This window comes from Geotrypetes seraphini, chromosome 15, assembly GCF_902459505.1.
Source record: "Geotrypetes seraphini chromosome 15, aGeoSer1.1, whole genome shotgun sequence".
In the NCBI taxonomy this organism is placed as follows: domain Eukaryota; kingdom Metazoa; phylum Chordata; class Amphibia; order Gymnophiona; family Dermophiidae; genus Geotrypetes; species Geotrypetes seraphini.
Window position 1 is genome coordinate 29,333,616 of NC_047098.1, and position 25,619 is coordinate 29,359,234.

Sequence of the window (25,619 nt, forward strand, 5' to 3'; positions counted from 1 at the left end):
TAGATTAATACAGATTGACCCTGCACAGTCAATACTAACAGAAAACAATGTCAATTTCATACATACAGAACACAGATACACCTTCGCCCATTATGGAATAAGTAATCACAAACTAAAAATAGAAATATGTACACAAAAGTTAAACAAACTGCCAAAAAGCCAGACTACATACAGTGAAACACCACAGAAACAGTGATGCAAGTCCCCTAATATTCTGCAAAATATAAAGATAGCAGATATAAATTTGAAGGAAACTGATAAATAGCAATCACCATTTTACAAATTAACAAAAAGAAATAAAACTAAAAAATGGAAAATAAGAAAATACCATTTTATTGAACTAATCCATTTTTCAATTAGCTTTCAGAGGCCAAAACCTCCTTCTTCAGGTTAGTACAGTATACTGCTGTTACGGTATCCTGTCCTGACCTGACCTGAGGAAGGGGATTTGGACCCGAAAGTTAGTAAAAAATGTTTTAAAATTAGTCCAATGAAAGATTACCTTATTTCCATTTTCTGTTTATAGATATTTATCGGTATAACTACAATACTACTTTATTCTAAAGCAACAACAAAAATATTTTTTCTACCTTTTGTCTTTTCTGCTTTATCTTCTCTTCACTGTCTTCTTTCTATCTAGTGTCTGTCCTCTCTCTCTGCCCTTTCTATCCAGCCTGTGACCTCTTACTCTGCCCCTTCCTTCCACTGTCCGCTCTTTTTCTCTTCCATCCACTGTCCGCCCTCCCCCCCTTCAATATGGCATCTTCCCTCTTTCTATGTCCCTTCTATAAACTGTCTATCCTGTGCCCCTTCTCTCTTTTGTATATGATTAATTTCAGCTTCACTCCCTCTCCATTTTTCTCTGTCTCCTCCCCCTCCCCTATGCTCTGGCATTTCTCTTCTCCTTTTCTTCCTTCCCTTCTCTTCCCCTATGCCCTAGCAATGGCATCTCTCTCCTCTCCTCTCATCTCCACCTCCCCCTCCGTAATCTGGCATCTCCTCTTCTTCCTTTCCCTCCCTCCTTTCCCCTTGGTCTGGCATCTCTGTCTCCTTCCCTTCCTTTCCCTCCATGTCCTGGCATCTCTCCCTCCCCCTCCATGGTCTGGAATTTCCTTTCCTTCCTTCTTTCCCTCCCTCCCTTCCTCTCCTCTCCCTTCTCTGGTCTTTCTTCTCCCTCCCTCTCCCCAGTTAAGTACAGCAGTTCTCACCCCCCTCATTGGTCAGCAGTGCAGCATTCACAACTCACTGCTCTTGTTAGTTTTGGGCCTTCCTCTCTGCTGAGTCCCACCTATTTCCTACTTCTGTGAAGGCAGGACCTGGCAGCGTGGAAGGCCCAAAGCCAACAGGAGCAGCAAATTGTGAACGCTGCTGCTGCCAGAAAGAAGTTCTTGACACCGGCTTTGGCCCTCAGAGGAGTCGTTGGAGCAACCCCTTATGGGCTGCACCTGGGGCTGACCGCCACCCCTTGGTACACCACAGCGGGGATTGTTTTATTTAAAAAACAAAAGTTTTATATTTAATGTTGGTAGGTTTCTGGGTGGGGGTGGGCTCTACAGTGTGTCCACCCCCACCCATCTAAGTCAGAACTCATCACTTCCCCACCGTTTTATTACCTGCTGATGCTGAGGCAGTTTAATGTGGGTAGTTCGGACAGCTCCCTGGCTGTCTGTCTCAGGCTTGCTCAGTCTCTCCTGCACTGTAAATCTGTACAGCTGCAGTTCATGGCCAAGGCTCACTACTAGGAGAGCTCTGCGCATCCACCAATCAGGGAGACAGAGCTGGAGGCTTGATGGCCAATCAGGAGCACTTTTTCAAGCTCCAGCTCTGTCTCCCCGATTGGTGGATGTGCAGAGCTCTCCCATGTGAGCGGCAATCAGCTTCTGGTGCACTGTGGAATGAAGAGAGGTGCGCACTGTGCAGCTGTGCAGCTCAGAGGGAACATTGCATGAGATAGATTTGCACACCAAGAAGACAATGCAAGCAAATCTATCTCGTGCATATTCACTGTGAATATTCTGAAAAGCTGACTGGCTGGGGGTATCCCGGTGACTGGGTTGAAAACCATTGCACTAAATTAACTCTGTAGTGCTTTTACATGAACACTATTACCAATAGTGCTGTGGAGGACTGCAGCCACCTCTGCTCACATGCAGCAAACCACCACTGCTGGGGGTGGGGGGAAAGGGACAACACTGCAGCAGCTTTAAAGAAGCGGAGCTGCCTTTGGCGTTCAAGGACAACCTCTTTTGGTCCTTGAGGGCAATGGTTCCCTTGCTTGAACAGGGCGTTACAGTTACTAAAGTATAAATCCTGGCATCATACACTTTGTGCGGATCTCACTGCTTATGGCCCAGGAGTGTGAATCCTAACAATATCCCTTTCCTCTAGCACCCTGCAGACCAGAACCATCCGGATGATCTTTCTGAAGCACGTTGGCTCAGATGGTGCAGAATCCATAAATCTGTTAGCGTGTGTAAGATCTCTGCCAGTTGTATATGTCATGGATATTGTGGAGACAGCGTGTTTTCCGTAGACATGCACTGACGTTCTGAGCGCCATCAACTGCAGAGCTAGAAGAGATTCTTTTTTTCCTGCTCAACCCCTTCTGTCTCTCCTCTATTTGGAAGAACTCTGCTGTAGCTTTGAAGAAATCCACCAGGACCTTATGACTCCAGGAAGTACCAGCTTGGATATCCCCAAGAAAGCCACAATGACCACCGTGCTGAGTTAGAAGCAGAAAGAAATGTGGGTTTGTCTCAAAGAGTTCAAAGGGCAAAGTGCTCTTAGGGTCCCCTCGTATGGGATCATCTTGGCTGCAAATGCATAGAACAGGTATAGCTACCTCATCCACATCTCTGAGCGGGTCATTCCTTTCCCAGTAGGACTCCCAGGACAGAGAGGCAGTTTTGCTACCAGTGAGACAGGACAAAGCTTCTTCAAGCTCCATGAGTGAACCACTTCCAAACAATTTGTCAGTGTTTATAACCTCTCCCAATACCGTGGTGTACCTGCATAAGGAAAGACAAAAAGAAAATCCAACAAATCTGCAGTAAACAATACGATAATAAACCAAAGACAAAGAAAGACACTGCAGACAGATGCACAAGATGCAGGCAAAGTTTACTTTAAACAAAAAGATTGTTGCGTACAAATGAACCACTTTATGTAAAAAAATGAGACCCAACACGGTCCGTGTTTCGAACAAACACTCTTCCTCAGGGGTCCCAAAAAGTAGTGGTTATAAAAGACACGCAACAAAATGCCTGATCTGTATGTTACGTACTTGGGCGGTGATGATGTCCTACTGAACAGCTGATGCAATAGTTACATCATCACCGCCCAAGTACACAAGAGTGTTTGTTCAAAACACAGACCGTGTGGGGTCTCATTTTTAACATAAAATGGTTCATTTGTACGCAACAATCTGTTTGTTTGTTTAAAATAAACTTTGCCTGCATCTTGTGCAACTGGCTGCAGTATTTTTCTTTGTCTTTTGTACCCGCATGAGGAACACACGAAAAATGGCAGTCTACAAAGAGACAGCTCCAGTAGAGAAGAGAGGAATATAAAAGCACAAAGACAAGAATGAGCAGGGCAGGATTAACTCTTGGGTAGGCCCTAAGCAATCAAATCATTTTGGTCCCCTCCCCATGAGATAAATACACTCTTTAATTCAATCAATGTAGGAACACCAGTAATTTACTCTATAAATCCATGTCTGTCATATCACAGACTCCATTAAGTTTTGTCCTATCGACCTTCCTGAACCCAAGTAACTACTCTCCCCAGTCTTCCCAATCTCATTATCTGTTTGCCTTCCTTTTGGGTGCTGAGAGTTTCTCTACTTAAGGGGTGGATGAGGTGAAGTGCATGGTGATGGCTGATGGTACCTGTTTTCAGATGCAAGGACCCTGAGGGAAGTAGCCTTGCATGATACTGGCTAATGACATAGATGGTTACCAATGACACTTCTTTTTTGTGGGGCCCAGCCAGGGGCAGTTTAAAGCCTATCTGACAGGGCCCAACTCCTCCAAACCTAAGCACAGGCCCAGTTTGCCTATGCCAAAAGGACATGTTTATGGACCATTCTTCCTTTTCACTATGGAATAACTAGCTAGCTCTCCTGCCTACTGTCACTTAATTCCTTTCTTATAACTATGGCTACCTCTCAATAAAGTATGAAGTTAGACAAGCAAAACAAATGCCCAGAACTAAAAGTCCTGATAACTTTAAAATACGTTTTATCCTTGGGTACATGCCATATTTGCAGTACCAGCCAGTCACTATCTGTCAGCAGTCTGCAGTAGTATATGTAGGGTTACCATATGGCTCTAGAAAAAGGAGGACGGATTGAGACATCCGGGTTTTACTTCCATTGCTTTCAGTGGAAGTAAGGAAGAGAGACTGAGATATCTGCGTTTTACTTCCACTGAAAGCAATGGAAGCAAAACCTGGAAGTCTCAATTTTCTGGAGCCATATGGTAACCCTAAGTATATGGGCCTTTTATCTACTGTATCTCTCAGAGAAAAAGACACTCACCGGCTCAGCTCCATCTTCTGATATAATAAAATAATTTTCTGCCATAACCAAGGACACCCATCTTCAAACCAATCCTGAGGGCGAAAAAGTGGTGAGATGCATGCCGCTGCAGTCACATAGCTAGAGGAACCACACTCTCCTAAGTAGGAGAAGAGAAGTCCAGCTCCAGTGCTTTCTCCCACTGCAAACAGCTGAGTGCCTGGATGGCGATGGCGGATATACTGAACTGCCTCACGAAGGTCACTGGGGTCACCAAATGGCTGCATCTTGACTGTGCTAAGTTGACAGTCATTCTGGCAGCGGCGGTTAAAGATCACTGGCCGATAACCTCGAAGAAGCGCCAGATGACACAGCTGAAAACCAAAGGACAAAGAATTATGGCCTTGATGTTCCTTCCCGTCCTTCAAAATCACCACACACCTGCCTCCTACAATGAACTGTCCACAGCATGTCACTTCATTTCAGTAGTCTTTTATAGTCTTCATTCCTGGGAGCCAATAACAGGTCTGCCCAAAGGAATGCACAAAATATCATTAAAATACAGAACAGAAACAAAATAAAGCACTTATATTTTAAGTACAACATAACACTTCCACAGCATGGAGAGAACTGTATTACCAACATGTGTATAGAATTACTTCATAATATCTGCAACCTAGAGAAATTTCCAGAATCCAAGATCGAAGAGCAAAGGACAACATCCACTTCTCTGGGTATGTTTCTGCACAAATTCACAGTCCCTATGAAAAATAATGTCTTAACCCCCATCCTTCTTCATCTGTATTACAATGTGCTTGAAGTAGTTTGCCAGAAAAATATAACTATGCATGTATTTGAATAGTCAGGTCTTTCTTTCTGGTTATACACTCTTGATATTGACTGGGTAGATGCAGCAGATTACGAACAGCAGTTCAGAAAGGCCAATGACGTGTAGGAGGCCAGGTTTTTCCAAACTATATCTGTTGTGGTTCACACTGCAATGATATAGCCCAGCTATCAATCATAGGGTGTGACTGACCACTTGTAAGATGTCAGTTTTTATTATCCAAGACAGTTTTTGTCATCTTTCTCTATTGGCTCAACCCTTCTGGATAACTAATCAAGCAAAATCTCCTTTTAATTCATATCTAGTATCCTGACCCATCCCATGTTTAACCACACTAATGTTGGCAGCTGTTAAGATTATTGTGGTTGAACATGGGATGGGTCAGGGTACTGGATATGAATTAAAAGGAGATTTTGCTTGATTAGTTATCCAGAAGGGTGGAGCCAATAGAGAAAGATGACAAAAACTGTCTTGGATAATAAAAACTGACATCTTACAAGTGGTCAGTCACACCCTATGATTGATAGCTGGGCTATATCATTGCAGTGAGAACCACAACAGGTGTAGTTTGGAAAGGATCTGGGGACAATACACTCCCCATCCCAAATGCTCTAGGTGTTAATTTTGTCTTCTTTCCCAACCATCAATGTGAACTTCCTATCCATTGTACCACCTCTCTGCCTGGTTATTAAGTAGGCAAACTGTGCCTATGCTGTGGACAGGAGTAACTGGACAGGCTGGATGGACCAAGTGGTCTTTTTCCCCCCCCATCATGTTCTATGTTGCTGATTCATTCTATCTCCCTCCCCCTCTTCTCCCGGGATTGTACACATACATGGTACCATTCATGTCTCAATCTCAAATCTGAGACAGAGACAATCTGAGCAAATCGTGGAACCCCATAAGAGTATGAGCATTGCCAGCTTTAAGGGTGTTTGACTTGTGCACTGCACAGTGGAAGATTTTCTCCCAGGCACCGGGACAACTGGCTGGGGCTCCTCGTCTGAAAAGCGCAATGCAACCATTCTGGAAGCTTCTCCCCCCTCCCCCACCTTAGACTGACTGTCACAATATAATTATGGGGTTATGTAGGAGTACCATTTCTACTGGTGGCTATCTGCCCCTAAGCAGTTGCCTACCCTGCCCTTTAAGAAGTCTACCCCCACCACTTCAGTCAGTGATACTGAGGTGGTGTTTAATGGGGTACTTGCCACAGTGCTGAGGAGAACACTTTCCCTCACAGCTACAGAGAGATTGCTTTTGCTATGAGAATGACATGGGGACATCCCTTCGGTATCTATCTCCATCCTCATCCCATACCTGTGGGTTCTGTCCCTGCCCCATCCCTGCAAGCTCTGTCATTTGCACAAGCCTTGAACACTTATGATTTTAAAGTGTTCAAGGCTTGTGCAGAAGAGGACAGAGCTTGCAGGAATGGGTGAGGGACAGAACTCGCATGAACGAGACAGGGATGGAGACAGATCCCGTGGAGGACAGGGATCTGCTTCAAAGACGTAGGCACAGCAGTGGATTTAAAGAAGCACTACCACTCCTTGTACTCTACAGGACAAGAAGCATAGCACCATGGCAGCTTTAAAGAAGCACAGCTGCTTTCAGCACCCTGAGCTCTGGTCTTTCTGCTTGGACACGGTACACTATCACTGTGGGCTGAGAATCTGGGCAGCTGAAGTTCCAATCCTGATGATCATCTGTGGGACTTTGGCCAAGTCATTTCATCCTCCATTGCCTCAGGTACAAAGTTAGATTATAAACCCTCTTGGGACAAGGAAATACTTTATGTAACTCACTGTGAGCTACTGAATAGCTCTAGTGTATTCAGCTCTTGAGAGTTCATCTCATAACCATGCTTAATGAGTGAGATTTCTGAATTGATAGTACACTGTATCAAGTTTCAAGTTTTATTTAAAAGTTGATTAACTCAAGTTCAAGTTTATTGAGATTTGAAAAAAATTGCTTTTTTTTATAGATTAGAAAGCGATGAACAATGGAAAATAAAAATGGGGGTGACAAAACAATTTTGGGGAATCGCAGACATACTTTCTACGAGAGGGAAACGGAGGGAGGAACTACAACTTGGCATAGGAAAGAGAACAGAGAAGGGATAGAACAGAAGGACATTTATTTGATCAATGCTTGCCTGCTTCGAGTGAGAACATTGAATGGACTCCAAAGGCAGATTAATTAAAGGCGTCCCTATATAGGTAGCTTTATAATTTTCATGTGAACTTTTCGAGGGCTCTTTCTTCTCTTATAAGAGCTGGTAGTAAGTTCCAGGTTTGGGGAGCAGTGACAGAGAAAAGTGTGTTACACCTAGTATTTATAATACTCGCTTATCAAACTTTTAAGTGATACACACAAATTAAAATGGGGACAGAGCTTTAAGACATACAATACTATTAAGTTAGTATGATGTACAAAACACATACAGAAAGACTAAAACCAAAAGTAATAGGATAGTAAAACATAAAATGCAAAAACAACGAGGTTGGGAGATGCAAAAAGTAGAGAAATCAAAGAATGATTGGAAGTGGTATAATGTATCTGTTAATTAAGGAACCTAATTAACGGATGTTATAAATTAAAAGCATGTTTAAATAGAAAGCATTTCAGGTTACCTCTGAAAGCCTGTGTACTGATAACATAACACATGTAGAAGGAATTAGGGTTACTATATGGATCCAGAAAAAGGAGGACGGATTGAGACATCTGGGTTTTACTTCCATTGAATGCAGTGGAAGTCAAACCTGAATGTCTCAATCTGTCCCCCTTTTTCTGAAGCCAGAAGGAATGCACCTATTATGAGAGATTATATTTCCTTCTAAAAAAAATATTTGAATACAGTTAATTAATTAAAAATGAGAAATAAATCCAAGCCAGACCTTGTGGCACTGTAGTACACTGCAATGTGGAGGGAGCTCAGTTTGATTGTGTGTTTCAGTCCCCAGGTCAGCTTGGGGTCTGGGAGATACTGCAGAGGCAGTGTTCAAAATCCCCGGTAGGCAAGGGATACCTAGTTAGCATGAACAGTGATACCTAGTGGCCATACTTAGAATTGCAGTGTTCCTGAAGAGAGCACATGCACACATGACCCCCAGCTGCGGACTGGACCGCTGCAATGACTAAAGTAACAGATAAAAGAGAATATGCAACAGGGGAAAAATCCCAGCTAGCTGTGAATTATTGTGGCATCAGGATGGCAGCAATGGATCTGACTGAAGCCCTAGGGAACTGACAGGTGTTGTGTTTTTTGCTTGTTTGTTTTTTTAAATAAAATAAAGATAAATCCAGAACCTAGTGGACAAGTGTAGGAAAGGCATGCTTAGCATTAAGATTTAATGCTAAGAAATGCATTTGAGCTGCAAAAACCCCAGGGAACAGTACAGTTTAGGGGGTCAAAAACTTTTGTACATGAATGAGGAGCGGGACCTAGGTGTGCTCGTATGTGAGGATCTTAAGTTGGCCAAACAGGCTGAAAAGGTGACGGTGAAAGCTAGAAGGATGCATGGGTGCATAGGGAAAGAAATGACCAGTAGGGAAAAGGAAGTACTGATGCCCCAGTATAAGACTCATATAGAATATTGTGTACAATTCTGGAGATCTACAAAAAGATATAAACAGGATGGAGTAGAATCAGAAAATAATATTAAACATTGAACTAAGGCCAGTACTGGGCAGACTTGCACGGTCTGTGTCTGTATATGGCCGTTTGGTGGAGGATGGGCTAGGGAGGGCTTCAATGGCTGGGAAGGTGTAGATGGGCTGGAGTAAGTCTTAACAGAGATTTCGGCAGTTGGAACCCAAGCACAGTACAGGGTAAAGCTTTGGATTCTTGCCCAGAAATAGCTAAGAAGAAAAAATTTAAAAAATTTAAATTGAATCAGGTTGGGCAGACTGGATGGACCATTCGGGTCTTTATCTGCCGTCATCTACTATGTTACTATGAGTCAGTCCATGGTCAGTGGTCTGCATCATAAGGCATACAGGGACAGACTCAAAGATCTCAATACGTATACTTTGTTTTGGAGAAAAAGCGGGAGAGGAGAGATATAATAGAGGTGCATAAATGTACATGAGGCGAGTCCCTTTCATTTGAAAGGAAGCACTGGAATGTGATGGCATAGGATGAAGTGATAGGCTCAGGAGTAATCTAAGGAAATACCTTTTTTACAGAAAGGGTGGTAAATGCATGGAATAGTCTTCCGGTAGAGGTGGTGAAGACTCTGTCTGAAGTCAAGAAAGCATGGGGCAAGCATGTGGGATCTCTTAGGGAAAGGAGAAGATAGTGGATGCTGCGGATGGGCCATTTGGCCTTTATCTCCCATCATGTTTGTATGTTTCTATGAAGTATGGGTTTGTACTGAATTTCTTTGGGCCTTGTAAATCCAGATGCTCCAACCACTTCATAGTGAAAAAGAGAGGTAAAGCCCCTCCCCCCAGGCGCTATTTGTCACATCTTCACAGATAAATATAGGATTATGGGGCTAGCTGTGGTGGTGTTTCCTGCAAACATAGGCAGGTGTGGCCAGGGAATAAGAGCCCTGCCATTCACACACAGTTTGAAAATGACATATAATAGTGAAGAGGAGGATGGTTATGGGGTGAAAGGCAAAAGGTACAGGGCCATGGCAATTAAAAAAAAAAAAAAAAAAAAAATACTAGGCAGGACTGGGGTTAGGGCACTACAATCAGGACAACTGTCCTCTGTCCCACACCACAGTTGATCTAAAGCTTGTCTGGAAAAAGAATCAAACAAAAGAGGCAAGGGAGGTGTCTTTTCAACCAGTAGTAAAGTCTTTAGTAAACGACTATTACCCATTTAATAAAGACTTTACTACTGATTGAAAAGACACCTCCCTTGCCTCGTTTGACTGTTCTTACTCAAAGACGAGGTGTTCTTTTGTTTGCTTGCTTGCTGAAGCCTGCTGCTGGGACTTGAGGCCCTACCAAATTTGTGCCCTAGGTCACAGCATATCTAACACCAGCCCTGGTGGTGGTGGAAGGAAGGAGAGGATGCCACCTTACACTCTAAATACCATGGCCAGCTTAAGCATTCAGCAAAACTAGGTAGCCACCTAAGGCAGCACCTTCTGGAGGACAGCAAAAAAAAACCCCAAACACAGCTGTAGTCAAAGCACAACAGGTCCTGACAGTCACAGAAAGCAGCAGCAGTGCATCCTTTTACCTCCTGGGAAGGAAGTGATCACAGGGGCATGATAAACTGTTTAAAACCCAGTCATTACTTTTGATCCTGGGTAACTCTCCATTGCCTTGGGTACAATTGCAAGCCTTCTGGGAACAGGAAGATATTTACTGTACCTGAATGTAATTCAGCTTCAGCTAAATCCAAAATTTGCTTCTCTTTGGGCTGGATAATATTTCCAGAACTTCTGGAAATTATAATCATTTTATATTTGGTTATGTCTATCTATATCTATCTAGCTATATAAAAATAGCTATAGATCAGGGGTCTCAAAGTCCCTCCTTGAGGGCCGCAATCCAGTCGGGTTTTCAGGATTTTCCCAATGAATATGCATGAGATCTATGTGCATACACTGCTTTCAATGCATATTCATTGGGGAAATCCTGAAAACCCGACTGGATTGTGGCCCTCAAGGGAGGGACTTTGAGATCCCTGCTATAGATCTAGGTATGCACCCACCCACACAAACCAAAAAAGTTTAATATGTAAAAGTATGATGGCTAATCACTCATTTTTACAGAATTCAAGGAAATTCCAGGTTTCTAAGAGAAAAACAGCATAGATAACTGTTAGCTAGCTGGGATGGCTAGAAAGTCCCAAACCAGAATTTGGTATTGGAAACAAAATCAGAGAGCCAACGAAAACTTAATTGACTTTGTGGAATAGCTATGCCTTCGCCTCTGTAAATGTATGTTGTGACTCCAACAAGCCAGCCGTTTACCCACCCTACCACATCTGTCATGTGCCAGCATCTGGGGAGAAAGCACCACTGAGCCAGTCCCCCACAGAGATCTGCTTCAGCTAAGTCAACGACCCCCGGAATCCCTCACGAGCTCTTCTGGACAGGGACCCTTTTACCTGGCTGACGTTTCTGGTGATCTTGCCAAAAGAATTGGGGACGACGAGGAGCAGTGGGATGCCGGGGTTACTCGGGCTTCTCCCCTTCTCCGCTGCCCAGTCCAGGGCCACCAAGCCCTGGTCACTGAGCTGCAGATACTCCCGTAGAAAGCGCTGTCCCCGGACAGGCGGCCCCAGGAGCCCGATGGCGCTCTGCAGTGACGGCAGCGCCCTCCAGAGGCCGCCCCCGCGCTCCTCCCGCAGGGAGCTGCACTTTTCCCGTAAGTAGCTGGCCAGAGTGGAGGATTTGCACAGCAGCTCCGAGCCCCCGGACCGCCACCCGGGGCGCAAGACCAGGAGGAACAGCAGCAATGAGAGCAAGAGCAGGGCACAAAGGGTAGTCGCCGCGCACGGGAGCAGCATGACAGGGCAGAGCAGTGACTGCTCGCTGCAGGCACCCGAATCCGCCCCAACCTGAGAGTCGAGCGGGGAGGGCAGGGCTTCTGCAGCCGCACACCTCCTCCCAGAGACACTCAAGGGACAAGTGAGAGAGAGGCAGGCAGGGTGACAGCAGGGAAGCTCGAGGAGAGGAGCACAAGCGTGGTAGGGAGAGAGGCACCTATGCTGACAGCCCAGGAGAGTCAAATCGAAGTCAAGGGGGGACAACCCAAGCCATGCACAGGGTCTGAGAAAGGAAAAGAGACAGGCACATCTGGGAAGAGAAGCTGGAATCAGATTCAGAAACTTTCTTGGCCTCATTACAGTATGTGTATTTGTTACTAAAATAATGGAAAAAGCAAAGTTAGAAAGAAAAATTATATGTATGATACTAACAATTAGCATAAGAACCAGTTCTCTGGGCGCTTGAGCAACCCCAATATTGAACAAACTCCTGTGACTATGTCCAAGTATGTGTAATTTCCATTGGTTTAGCACCCCAAATTATGTTGAAAATTTGACTCCTGTAAGAAATCAGCTGCTGTACTATCTGTGCTCTTTTCTTCCAATGCCAAGAGGACCAAAACTCACCAGCTCCAGGAAGGTTTTCACATCTGACATTAAACAACAGTTTAATTCTTTATGACTAATCTTTAAGCCCGTTACATTAACTGGTGCTAGAATAGATGTGTGTGTCTGTCTTTCTTTCTTTCTCCTTGGCCACTTTCTATCTGTCTGTCTCTCTCTCTCTCCTTGGCCGCTGTCTTTCTTTCTTTCCTTGGCTGTCCACCACCACCCATTGGCTGCTCCCCCTGTCCAGCAGTAGCCCTTCTCCCTTCCTTTTACCTCCCCCATGTCCAGCAGCACCCCTTCCCTGCTCCCCCTGTCCAGCAGTAGGCCTTCTCCCTTCCTTTTATCTCCCCCTCCGTCCAGCAGCACCCCTTCCCTGCTCTCCCCGTCCAGCAGCGCCCCTTCCCTGCTCTCCCTGTCCAGCATCACCTCTTACCTGCTCCCCCTGTCCAGCATCCGCTAGCCCGGGCAGCCTCGGGGCTTTTGCTAGGCCAGCCCACCTCGCATTATCGAAGTGGGCCGGCCTAGCAAATGCCCCGCGGCTGCTGCGTTTGCTGGTCCGGGGGGGGGGGGGGGTGAGAATAGGTGTCCCGGCAGCGCAGGAGTCAAACTGCCGCTTAAATCGTTGCACGTGCCACAAGCCGCCCCACGCGCCTGAAATCGAATTCGGCATGGAAGCAGAAATCATGGATGCAGGGATCATGCCGTTTCAACAGCGCATGTGCGGGTAAGGGTTTTATTATAGAGGATTAAAGACAGGTGGATCCCTTGATTTCTGTCTCCCTTAAGGCTTAATTCAGCAGGACAAGACCAATACTCTCTCTAAGGCTTGGCCACTCTCTCATTACCTCTCACCTCCCACCAACCATCTCTCTCCCCTTCAGTCTGTTCAGAATGTTGCTGCATGACTTATATTCCACCAGTTATTATGCTCACAACACCCCTCTCCTCAAGTCACTTCCATATACAATTCAAACTCCTCATTGACCTACAAGTGTATTGACTTTTTAGCTCCTCAATTTCTCTCCTCTCTTGTCTCCCCCTACACTCTTCCCGGAGACTCCGTTCATCTGGAAAATCTCACTTAACTCTTCTACTGCCAACTCCAGATTGCACCCTTTCTCTCTTGCCGTACCACATGCCTGGAACAAACTGCCTGAATCAGTATGTCAAGCTCTGTCCCTGGAAATATTCAAATCCCGAGTAAAAGCGCACTTCTTCGAGAATACATTTAACTCACCCTAAGTACCCCAAGTAACTCCCTAAGCCCCTACTTGTCCTGTGTTGTCTATTCATTTAGATTGTAAGCTCTACTGAGCAGGGACCATCTCTTAAATATGTTGCTGTGCAGTGCTGCACATGTCTATCAACACTATAGAAAGGTTAAATAGTAGTAGTAGTGCATGCGATTTTTTTTTCATGTGAGGTGAGCAGCAATAGAAATAGAAACATGACAGCAGATAAAGGCCAAATGGCCCATCCAGTCTAAGAGCATAAGAATTACCATACTAGGACAGACCGAAAGGCCATCAAACCCAGTATCCTTTTTCTAACAGTGGCCAACTCAGGTTCCAAGTACCTAGCTAGATCCAAAGTAGTAAAACAGATTTTATGTTGCATATTAGAGAATGTAGATATAGGACCGGATAATGACAAATTTTCACCAAAACCTTACAAGTGAGTAAATGTGAACGCCTCAGTCCCACCACTCCACCGCTGTTAAACCTTTAAATTTTTTTTGTGGAGTCGGATGACAGCGGCCACCCGGGAGACCATTGATACAGCGCCATAGCGCAAAACATGTCGGGTCTGGCTCCCAGGTTTTGGCAGGATGCAAAGATAAGTGTATAAGTACTAGCAAAGGCATACATGGATATATAAAAAAACAAAAAAAACAAATGTATAACAAAGCATACTAGTAAGCTATATAGAAATTTTAAGGAACTAAAAAATTGATAAATGCAGAACAGCCAATGATGACAGTTGCCACGTAATTCTTCCCGCAGTTGCAAGGTTTAACAGCGGTGGAATGGTGGGACTGAGGCGTTCACATTTACTCACTTGTAAGGTTTTGGTGAAAATTTGTCATTATCCGGTCCTATATCTACATTTTAGTTGAAATTGTTGGACGGATAGTTAAGATAAGACACTAGTAGCCGAACTATATAGAGCTCAATGCTTATCCTAGGAATAAGCAGTGGATTTCCCCAAGCCATCTCAAAAATGACCTATGGACTTAGGAAATTATATAAACAATTTTTAACCCTGCTAAGCTAACTAATTTCACCACATTCTCTGGCAACGAATTCCAGAGTTTAATTACACTATCTCCTCCTCTCCCATGTTTTCTTGAATTCAGGGGCATCAATACCTCCTGTTTCCTACTGGCCATGCCTCTCCCTATGCACCTAAGCATCCTTCTAGCTTTCACCATTGCCTTTTCAACCTGTTTGGCCACCTTAAGATTATTACATACTATCATACCCAAGACTCGCTCCACTGCAGTATGGCTATGAGTATTCTTATGTACTTTGCATCTGTGATCTTTCAATATGCTGCTGTGAGCTTGTCATATAATGCAGATACACAAGCGTATGGTTTCTTTTGTTGGTCCTGTGCTCTGAAATTCTCTTCCAGAGAATGTTAGGCTGGAAAGTAGTTAGAAATAAAGTAACAGATTTTCAGTAAAAAAAAAAAAAGAAGATGAAATATAGAAACTGAAAAATGCCGACAAAGGCCATATGACCTATTCAAGCTGCCATTTATACCATCTACTATCTCTTCCTCTCCCCTAGAGGTCCCATGTGCTTGTCTCACACTTTCTTGAATTCAGATACAGTCTTGGTCTCCACCACCTCTACTGGAAGATCTTTCCAGTCATCCACCCTTTTTTCCATTTAAAAAATGTCCTTAGCTTACTGTTGAGTCTACACCCTTTTAACTTGGTATCCTATGCCTTCTCATTCCAGAGTTTCCTTTCACTTGAAAGAGACACATCTCCTGTGCATTTATGCTACAAGAATATTTAAATGTCTCTGTTAGACTCAAACTTTATTTAATTATTAAAAAAATGTCTATCCTACTTATCAACTAAGCGGGTAACAGGTAATACATACATAAAAGTAACAAACCATACCCAATCAATAATAATAACAATAGTTTATAAACTGCAGGACCGTGAAGTTCTATGCGGTTTACAGTGATTAAAAATGCTACAAATTGAGTAGAACTAACAAAGTTAGAGATTAGTGACTAACAATTCTAGAGATCAATTGTTGGAGAGATTGTGCATTTCAGCTACCTAAGTATTTCAGGAACAGATATGTTTTTAGGTGTTTCCTAAATTCCCCATAGTTATTAGAATGCATAAGTAATTGTTCCAGATCTTTTCCCCATAATGCAGCTTGATAAGAGAAAAGATGTTGATGTTTTTTAAATTTACATCCTCTAACTGGTTGTGAGACAAACTTCAGGTGTGAGCTTCTCTTATGTCTATTGGTCGAGAAAGAGAAAAGGTCAATTATATATTTGGGTGCTAAACTGAATAGTACCTTGAAGCAAAAACAGCCAAATTTAAACTTTGCACGTGCTTCCATTGCCAACCAGTGCAGGAGTCAGTAGGAAAGGGTTACGTGATCGGACTTCTTCAACCCCAAAATCAGCCTGACCACCGCATTTTGCACCAGTTGTAATCTCTGCATATTCTTCTGAGAAATTGCCAGATGGGCAATATTATAATAATCAAGATGGCTCAGTATAAGGGACTGTACCAGAATTCTGAATGATGAAGCCTCAAAATATGCTCTAATGGACTGAAGCTTCCAAAGAGTAAAAAAAAACCCCAAAAAAAACCCTTTCTGACCAAGGAGTCCACTTGTTCTTTCATCAAGGGAAGTTGAACTTAAGAAACTATACTTTTCACGGTCATATCTACACATGACCTAAAGAAATACAGGTTTTTTTTGGTTTTTTACATTTAGGCCTTGGTAGCAGAAGTCACAGAGGGGTCTGGAACCCTTATGGCAGCCTTGCCTTCCAAGAAGAATTGCAGTTGATTTGGTTCATAGAAGATGTATTTATTTGCCTGATGTTTACATTACATTAATTACATTAGTGACTTCTATTCCGCCAGTTCTAAGCGGATTACAGTATAAGATAGCTGGACATTTCCAGGAAGTTACAATTTACGGTATAAGATAGCTGGACATTTCCAGGAAGTTACAATTTACAGTATAAGATTGCTGGACATTTCCAGGAAGTTGCCATTTAGGGGACGCTTATACAGTGGATGCAGGGAAATTACAGATTAGGCACGTTGAATAGTAAGGCAAAGGGGAGAGTTTAGGATCACTAGAAGGGAAGAAGAGGTTTAGGGTTGGTTTCTTGATAGGGTCATAGGGGAGATAATAGTAGAAGGGAGGAGATTAGCTGGTAGTTTGCATGGAGGGGGGAGGAAGCGAAGGGGGAGGGGATAAGAAGGTTGTATAGTTTTTTTGAAAAGCAGAGTTTTGATTTCTTTTCGGAATGATTTAAAGTCACTTGTAGTTGTCAGCAGGTTGAAGATGGAAGGGTCCAGCTTTGCTGCCTGCGTTGCTAGGAGGCCGTCGTACATTTTTTTTGCGCTGAGTTCCCTTGAGTGGTGGGTAGGAGAATAGGGTCTGGGTTCTTCTTGGTCTGGATATGCTGTTATGATTTAGATGGTTGTTGAGATAGGTTTACTCTTTAGAATGACAATGTTAGTGGTTACTTATTGTTTTAGACTACTTATCTTACATTACATGTAGCATGTATGATTCTATGTATAACTGTATGTAGTGATATGCTGCTTGTAACCTGCTTAGATCTCCAATTTGTGAGGATTCAGCAGGATATAAGATTGCACATAACATAGCATCAAGCAATCAAAATGGAAATAGGGAGTCAAAGTACAGACCAAACAGGAAGCACAAAGAAGCACAAGGGGCCTTCAAGTTCTGAGCAATCAAAAAAGCACATTTATTGAAGGACCCAACATGGTCCGTGTTTCAGTATGTTTGCTTGTGTCAGGATCATTCAATCCAATCCACACAAAGATTAGCACTTTGCATTCTTATTCTCACTACACCAAGGACTCTGCTTGTTAAGCACCTTAATATTAGGTATTTGTTCGGCTCTTTGTGTGGATTGCACTGAATGACCCCTGATGCAGGTGGACATGCCGAAACACAGATTGTATCGGGCCCTTCAATATATTTGCATTTTTTTTTAAAAGTCAGTGTTTGTTTATTGAAACTTTTACAATAGAAACACGTATTTGTGTTTTGATTGCTCAGAACTTGAAGGTCCTTTGTACTTCTTTGTGCTTCTAAAATAACATATCTCCTCTCTCATGCCTTTCTTCCAGGGTATACATATTGAGGTCTATATGTCTGTGTCCCCATATGCTTTACGACAGAGACTACTGACAATTTTAGTAGCTGCTCGCTGGACTGACTCCATCCTATTTATATCTTTAGGAAGGTTCGGTCTCTTGTACACAGTATTTTACATGCGACCTTACCAGACATTAATACAGAAGCACTCACTTCTATTTTTCTACTGGCTATTCCTGTACACTAAGCATCTTTCTGGCTTTGATTATCACCTTTTCTACCATTATGGCCATATTAAGATCATCAGATGAGATTGTCCCCAAGTCCCACTCTTGTTTTGTGCACAGTACTTCACCCCCTATATTTTAACCCTTTCTGAGGTTTTTGCTGCCCAAAGTCATGACCATTAGATTTTAGCATTTGAATCTTAGCTGACAATTTTGGGACAATTCTTCATTAGGTCCCTCCTCATGCTATCTACATGGTTCATAGACAACCCCGCGAAAGACAAAGGTGCGCGCCGACAACTGAGCGCAAGACGGAGGCGTGCACCAAAGAAAATTACAGTTTTTAGGGGATCCGACGGGGGGTTTTGTTGGGGAGCCCCCCCAGTTTACTTAATAGAGATCGCGCCGGCGTTATGGGGGTTTGGGGGGTTGTAACCGTCCACATTTTACTGTAAACTTAACTTTTTCCCTAAAAACAGGGAAAAAGTGAAGTTTTCAGTAAAATGTGTGGGGTTACAACCCCCCAAACCCCCCACAACGCCCCCACAACGCGGCGCGATCTCTATTAAGTAAAGTGTGGGGGGGGTTCCCCCCCATGCCCCCCCGTCGGAGCCCTAAAAACAGTAATTTTTGGCGGCACGTGCCCCCGCGCTGCGCTCAATTGTCTGGGCGCGCCTTTCTCCCGGCGCGCTTTTGACCTGACACCCTTCTGCAATATCACTCACAAAGATGTTAAAAATAATCAGCCAAAGGACAGATCTGTGTGACTGCACTGATTCCTGATGCAAGCTGCTTTGCCAAAATACGGTGGTGTTGTCGCCTCTATACTGCATGTCCAACTGAGAACTGAATAGATATTGCTTGCTAAATGGAAAACTCCTGACTCCTAGTCTCACTTTTTGCATCTCTTGTGTTCATATTTCTGTGTGGTCTACATCTCCTGTTCTTTTCACATGCTAATAAAGTTATCAGAATCTGATGGACCCTCAACATCTTCTGGTTAAGAATATAAGAATAGCCATACAGATCAGATTAATAGTCCATCTAGATCAGTATCCTATTTCCAACAGTGGCCATTCTAGGTCACAAGTATCTAGCTCAGTATCCTGTTTCCAACAGTGGCCATTCTAGGTCATAAGTATCTGGCAGAGACCCAAATAGTAGCAACATTCCATGCTATCCATCTTAGGGCAAGCAGTATCTTCCACTGTGTCTGTCTCAATAACAAACTATTGACTTTTCCTCCAGGAACTTATTCAAACCTTTATTAAAACCCATATATGCTAACTGCAGTTACTACATTCTTTGGCATTGCTTATTCACAAAAAAATATTTCCTCCTATTAGTTTTTAAAGTATTTCCATGTAATTTCATTAGTTGTTCCTCTTGCTATACTAGAGCTACCAACACCACTAAAGGGGAAGGGGACAATATTAGCTTTCTAAAAGAGCACCTTAGTAAAAAGAAATCTTCCCCACCTTGTGTGCTCAGCACCAGCCCTGCTCTCCATTACCTCACAAAAGATTTTTACAAAAGATGTTTAATACGGTTCATACATCCCTGAAAGTGATTGTCAACCTCTCCTAAATCACACAAATTTCACTTCATTTAATATTGACACTTTTATCCCAAATTATCCATTTCAGGAATGTCCGAATGAGTGTGACACGTCTTAAGTGCTGTCCTATCATCAAATGGAGTTTATATTGTTACACGTATTTATGATTTAAACTGTTCAATGTGGTTTTACATCAGCGTCAGAAAAGATGCACGGCTACCGCAAAAATACATTTCAATCTGGAGTTAGACGTCATTAGGACCGGAAGCGTACGGACTACGTATATTAAAATGTTCCGAAGTAAACAAAGATGGCCACCCATCACATGCTGTAGAATTGCCATAGCAACGACGGCAACAACAACAGTAGTTCAGCTAGTCATGGGTTTTTGACGTCAGCAATGACGTAATTGACCTGCCCCCTTCCAAGATGGCCGCTGGAACTGATGTGCAAAGAGAAGGGTGTCACGAGACAAGCCTAAAGTGTTTTGCTGAATGGAGCCGCTTGGTTTGGCTTGGCTGTATCGAAAGCTGTAATTTAAAGTGCAAGAGCCTTCCCGCCTCCCGATGTCACTCCAAACCCCGAGGGACAGCGTGAACCAGGCGTTGCGGACCCCACTTCTGAACAGGTTCTAACACTGCAAATAATCTCGGGTCATCCCCCTAATTCTTAAAAAGAGAACACCCTGTACATAAGTAATAAACGAATAAATACTTGCTCTGCCAGGCAGGGAAGTTTATCTTGCCAATAAAGTGTTCTGAACGTACACACACACACAAGCAAGGTGGGGCCGAGGGAGGGAGAAAGAGCTGCTAAGATAAGGGGCGTTCAGACCCGTATAGAAATAGCTTATTGTGCGAGATATGGACGAGATAATTGCATATTCGTATTATCCAAATAAGTTTGTTTGAAAATAATTCATAACAGAGTAGGAAGTAGCGAGCCACATACTCTCTGCGATTATATTTTAAGTTCTTTAAGTTTACTTTTCTTGCTGTCGCCCCCAAATAAATGCTGGGAAATGGAGACGATTTGGGGGGGGGGGGGGTTATATCAATCAGCGTCTTTATTAAAAGTTCTGTATTACTTATGTCAATACTGTTTAATACTTTCATGCAAGAATTGTTAGCCCATGCCATGATGGGGCTTGTTCTTAGTAATTTTGTGCTTCCTTCTTATTGCTGAGTGGCAGGTTTCTTCTCCCACACAGTTTCCTGTTTTTCCTGTACAGATGTATTTTAGTGAAGGCAGCAGGGTTTTTCTGCAACCTTTCTCATTGAGATAATATTCCCTGCAATCAGTTTCTGTATTTAAAAGAGAATATTTATTAGTAGTTACAAAGCAAAATTAGGAAAAGAATGTTTTGAAACAAGTGTTAATTTTTAGGGGATTTTCTCAAATAGGAAATAAAAGTAGTAGAAACATGGAAGTGAGAGCAGTGGTTAAAAAAAATCTGTATAATGTAATTTTGTCTTAGCTTTGTAGACTGAAAATAGAGATGGCTCGGCTCAAGGCAGAATTACAGAAACTTTCCTCCATATCCAGACTACAACTCTCACCCCTGTTCCCTTGAATAATATGAAAAATAATAAGTAGATGGATTCTAATGGGTTTAGAGAGGATATAGATTGTGAGTCAAGAGATGCATCCAAAGCATTGTTTCTCAAGCTGGTCCTAGTGTACCTAACCTCCCTCACTTCTAGTTTTAGAATATCCATAATGAATATGTATGAGAAAGATTTACAATACACTGCCTTCATTATATGGAACTACATTTCATATATATTCTAAATATTCTGATAATCCAACTGGCTAGAACAGGGGCTAAATGCTGAATGTGGCCTGTGAGATCACAGGGAATATACACAGAAAAACATCACTAATCAGTGTTCTAATGCAATTGCTCTTAAACCTGGCCTGGAGGAGCCAGTAGATATTCCTAATGAATATGCATGAGGCAGATTTGCATATAATAGAGGTGACAGGCATGCAAATCGGCATCTTCCATTCATCCTGGTCAGGTGGGCAGTAGTACATTCCTATCACTATCTTTTTCCCATTACACATTGAATTTCTACCCAAAGGGATTCCAAGGTGTGTTTCTGATCCTATAGGATTTTCAGTCAATTCAATTCAAGCCCTTCTTAACATAACAACACACCTCAACTGATTCAATCCACTCTGTTACTACAATATAGCTTGTACCCTGGTTTGACAGTATCTTCCTTCCACCACATGTCCGAATGCCTATTATATCTTTTCATTTAGTGCAATATATACTAACCCATCTTGTTTTTTCTAGTTTTCTGGCATTTGCATTAAGACATTGCATACAATGTTTGTCATATCTACTTACAATTTGTTCAGCATTTGGCATGGATAATTTGCAATCTTTAATTAGCCTGCTCTGTAATTTGAAACCTGGTCTACTGTGACCTATATTGCAATCTCACTATCAAGATGCTGTGTCTTCCCTTTTATGATATCTTTTAAAGATACCTTGTCCTGAACCATATTCTTTTGAGCGACTGTCAGCCTTCCCCCAGTTTCTAGTTTAAAAGCCACTCTATCTTCTATTGAGAAGGATCAAGGCGCACAGAGGTCAGGTGGTTCTTATGGTGCCCAACTGGCTGAGATGCCTGTAGTATGCTGGTGTAGGGCCAATGGACTTTTCAACAGAGAAAACGATCCATAAATTGTCTGGAGCTGTGAGCTATTCAGCCAGCTTTAAGATCCACCCAAAGGGCAAGACAGTCAGAATGTTCTCAGAAAATACCACCACAGTGGCTTATGTGAACAGACAGGGGGGGGGGGGGCACCCAGAGTGCTCCATTACATCTGGAGGCTCAGATGTTGTCCAAGTGGGCAGATGCTCACCTTCATGTGCTCTCCGCAACCCATGTAGTGTGACTGGAAAACACGCAGTCTGACTTTCGTAGCAGGCAGATTCTAGACTTGGCAGAATAATCTCTGTCCCGAAGAGCATTCGACCTTATAGTGTGATGCTGGGGAAGGCTGATTATGTATTTGATGGCTTCAGCCAAGAATACAAAAGTGAACTGCTTCTACAGCTGAAGAGACGAACCGGGCAGCACAGGGTTGGATGGGTTGGTTCAACCCTGGCTAGAAAGGAGCCTGCATTATGTTTCCACCGTAGCCCTTGGTGGGCCGGGTCATCTGCAGAATTGTATCTGACCTGGGTCTTGTGATCATAGTATCCCCAGATTGGCCTTGCTGGCCTTGGTATGCGTATCCTGTTTGTCTTCAATGAGGTAGAGGCCTCAAGCTTCTGGTTCATATGGGGCTTCTCAGTCAGGGTCCGGTTCCCATGGAGAACCCCTATCGCTTTGGTCTTATGACATGGCTCTTGAGCACATAGCCTTAGCACAAAAAGGTTATTCGGAAGTAGTCATTGCTCATTGTTGGGCTAAAAAAGCCCTTAATGGGGGCGGCCTATACAAAGCTCTGGTGCACCAAAGATCTTGTAGAGCCTTTTAGGGCAATAATTCTCCTGTGATCCTTGCCTTTCTACAGGCTGGATTAGAAAAAGGCCTGGCAATAGTACCTCTCAAAGTTCAGGTTGCAAGCCTCTCATTCTTCTGAGCGCGAGAGGGAAAAGTATCATTAACATCTTATCCAGATGTAGCCAGATTTTTGAAGGGGGGGGTGGTGCTCAGATTGTGGCCTCTGATATGCTAGCTCTTCCCATTGTGGAATCTTAATATTATCCCCAAGTCTTAGTCAGCCTCTATATGAGCCGCTACAAGAGGCATCCCTCCTGGACCTTATGGTGGAGACAGCATTTCTCATAGTAGTAGCCTCAGCAGGAAGGGTCTTGGTATTACAGGCTCATGCATGCAGATATTCATACCTCAGGATCACAGACACTGGGATTTCCCTGTGCGCGGTCCCTTCCTTTCTGCCGAAGATTGTTTCAACCTTCCATGTCAACCAAGAGGTTCGTTTACCCATTGTTCAGTCTGTAGATTTGACTAAGCAAGATAATTTATTGCAGAGGTTGGATATGCAAAGAGTTTTATTTCATTATCTGGAAAGGACCAATGACTTTCGCCTTTCTAGCCATCTCTTTTTTTTTTAACCAGTCAGTCAAGAAGAGGCAGACCAGCTTCCAAGACATCTATTTGCAAGTGATTTTGTTTTATCGGGTGATGCTCAGCACAAATAGCATGCAAATGATATGCATACTGTTTGTGTAGAGTAATCCGGTAAAGGGGGGAGGAACTGTGCCTGGTCAGAAGAGTACATTGGTAGGTACAGCTCTTCTGAGCAGGCCCAGTCGCCACTACTCTCCCTCTGTCCTGCTGATCGCGACTCTCTCTCCCTGTGCCGGCTCAGCTGATCGACTCCAGTGAGTCCTGCTGGCTCACCTGATCGCAACTCCGGAACCATGATCAGCTGAGCTAGTAGAAGAAGAGCAAGGGCTGTCATCTCAGCTGCAGGCTTGTTGGATTTTTTTTTTTTTTTTGGCCCTAAAATAGGTACGGCTTGTGCGTGTGTTGTGTATGTTGGACGTACATGCATACAACACAAGCACAAACAGCTACAGGCAGCTCCTGACCTGCTGGAAAATTTTGCCCATAAAAAAATGGGTGTTCTGTTTTAAGCGTTACACGGAGTCTCATTTTAATACCAATGAGCTCCTTGTAATGCATTTGTGTAGGGTTCTCGGTTGCAATCAGGACTGGTAGCAGCCACGGAGAGCCCTTTTGAACATCAGAGGCTGAGCTTCTTTGCAAGTAAGACTGGCTTTATCCACAAAATGATTTTGAGCATCGGGGCCTCAGTTTCTAGAGGAACAGGAGCCAAATACTGTTTAGGTAGCACCAAGGAATAATGGCGGATGCAAAGCTATGGATGATGGGTTAACTCTAAGGAGGAACTACTCGAGAACGTATAAGGTACTTAGTCTGTGTGAGGAAGAGAGTTTGCACCTCAATAAATCTTAACTGCTGGAAAGTGAATGGACAGATCTACACATGCCCCAGTTCCTCTAAGCACCTATCACTGCTAGGGACAGGATGCTAGGCTTTATGGACATTTGGTCAGACTTGTGCTGGCAGTTCTTTTTTAGGATATACCACGTCTGAAAGGAACTAGTCACATTTTTTGCAGGTAGTTCTTCAGGATCACGTTCTGCTGCTGCTCTAAACTGCTGCTACTCTAAACTTGCATGAACTGTTTTGAATGTATGTACCACAAACTGGAGTGACCTCAGTTTTCTAACCACACTCTTGTTGCTGCTGTAGTCCTGTGGTTTCTCTGTAGCATTCTTCTCTTGTTAACCGGAAAACTGATTTTTTATTATTATTTTTTTTTTACACAAGATTTGATTCAGATAAGGCTTGGCTGTCTTTAAGCTAGCAAGTACTATGAAGCAAAGCAAACTAGGTCACATTATTATTGTGAATATTTTTTCTTGAGTATGTTTGTTTCTCTCCTTTGCTAGAGGATCAGTCTGGGACAGGTAATAGCACATAAAGAACAACTGGTGTGCATGTGCAGACTGGATAAGCTGTATACCTTTACCTGCTATGGATATTGGCACCGAATATTGGCTGGCATCCACATAACCCTTTTCTTCTTTTTAAAGATCCCTGATCTTTCTCCTAGCTCCCTCCCTCTCCAGGCTTCCCAGATATCCCCTGTGCTGTGTGGGGTCATTGTGGGTAGACATGAAGCTCCCTTGTTCCTACCCCTTGCGGCTTCCCTAAGAAAATGGCCACCACGATCTCTGCATGGCAGCAAGCTGGGGAGAAGGAAGAGAGAAAGATGGGTTTTTTTCAGAGGGACTGGAAGCCTTTGAAAAGAAGAAAAGGATTATGCAGGACATAGTTGATATTCAACCATGATCTGCATAATTGTCTTGTGCAGGACCCACCTGAATATTGGCTAGGATCCGCGTAAGCCCTGGTGGTCAACATTGATCAAATTAGCCCCGGATATTCAATGCTGGGGCCTGGACATGGCTCGGCACCAAATATCTGGCATCGGCATAAAAAAAAAATGCTGACTGCTGCTGGCTGGATATCG

General features: G+C 43.4%; 2 protein-coding genes across 5 annotated transcripts in view; one reads left to right on the forward strand and one right to left on the reverse strand.

Annotated features, from left to right (window-relative positions):
* Window positions 1-1,861: 1,861 nt before the first annotated feature.
* On the reverse strand, window positions 1,862-11,865 carry LOC117349284 (protein ABHD15-like). Its single transcript, XM_033922529.1, has 3 exons — window positions 11,446-11,865; window positions 4,541-4,893; window positions 1,862-3,008 (listed from the first exon to the last, which is right to left on the reverse strand). The coding sequence occupies exons 1-3, from the start codon at window positions 11,845-11,847 to the stop codon at window positions 2,465-2,467; spliced, it is 1,299 nt and encodes a 432-aa protein (XP_033778420.1). The 5' UTR covers window positions 11,848-11,865; the 3' UTR covers window positions 1,862-2,464.
* An 8,097-nt stretch (window positions 11,866-19,962) lies between these two features.
* Window positions 19,963-25,619, forward strand: part of WDR81 (WD repeat domain 81) — a 64,822-nt gene continuing 59,165 nt past the window's right edge. For 2 of the 4 annotated variants that reach the window (XM_033921498.1, XM_033921496.1), the window contains exon 1: window positions 19,964-20,196. The gene's annotated coding sequence lies outside the window, so the exon portion shown is untranslated. Of the gene's footprint in view, window positions 20,197-25,619 lie in introns of all 4 variants that reach the window. The other 2 variants (XM_033921499.1, XM_033921500.1) reach the window with 2 other exon arrangements.

What these genes read in the sequence shown, in the direction of transcription:
- LOC117349284 (XM_033922529.1), bottom strand. Translation starts at nt 11,847, where the DNA reads ATGCTGCTCCCGTGCGCGGCGACTACCCTTTGTGCCCTGCTCTTGCTC. An exon ending in TCACCAGAAACGTCAGCCAG is followed by an intron (nt 4,894 to 11,445) that starts GTAAAAGGGTCC and finishes TTTGGTTTTCAG; the next exon opens with CTGTGTCATCTGGCGCTTCT. An exon ending in CAGAAGATGGAGCTGAGCCG is followed by an intron (nt 3,009 to 4,540) that starts GTGAGTGTCTTT and finishes TTCCTTATGCAG; the next exon opens with GTACACCACGGTATTGGGAG.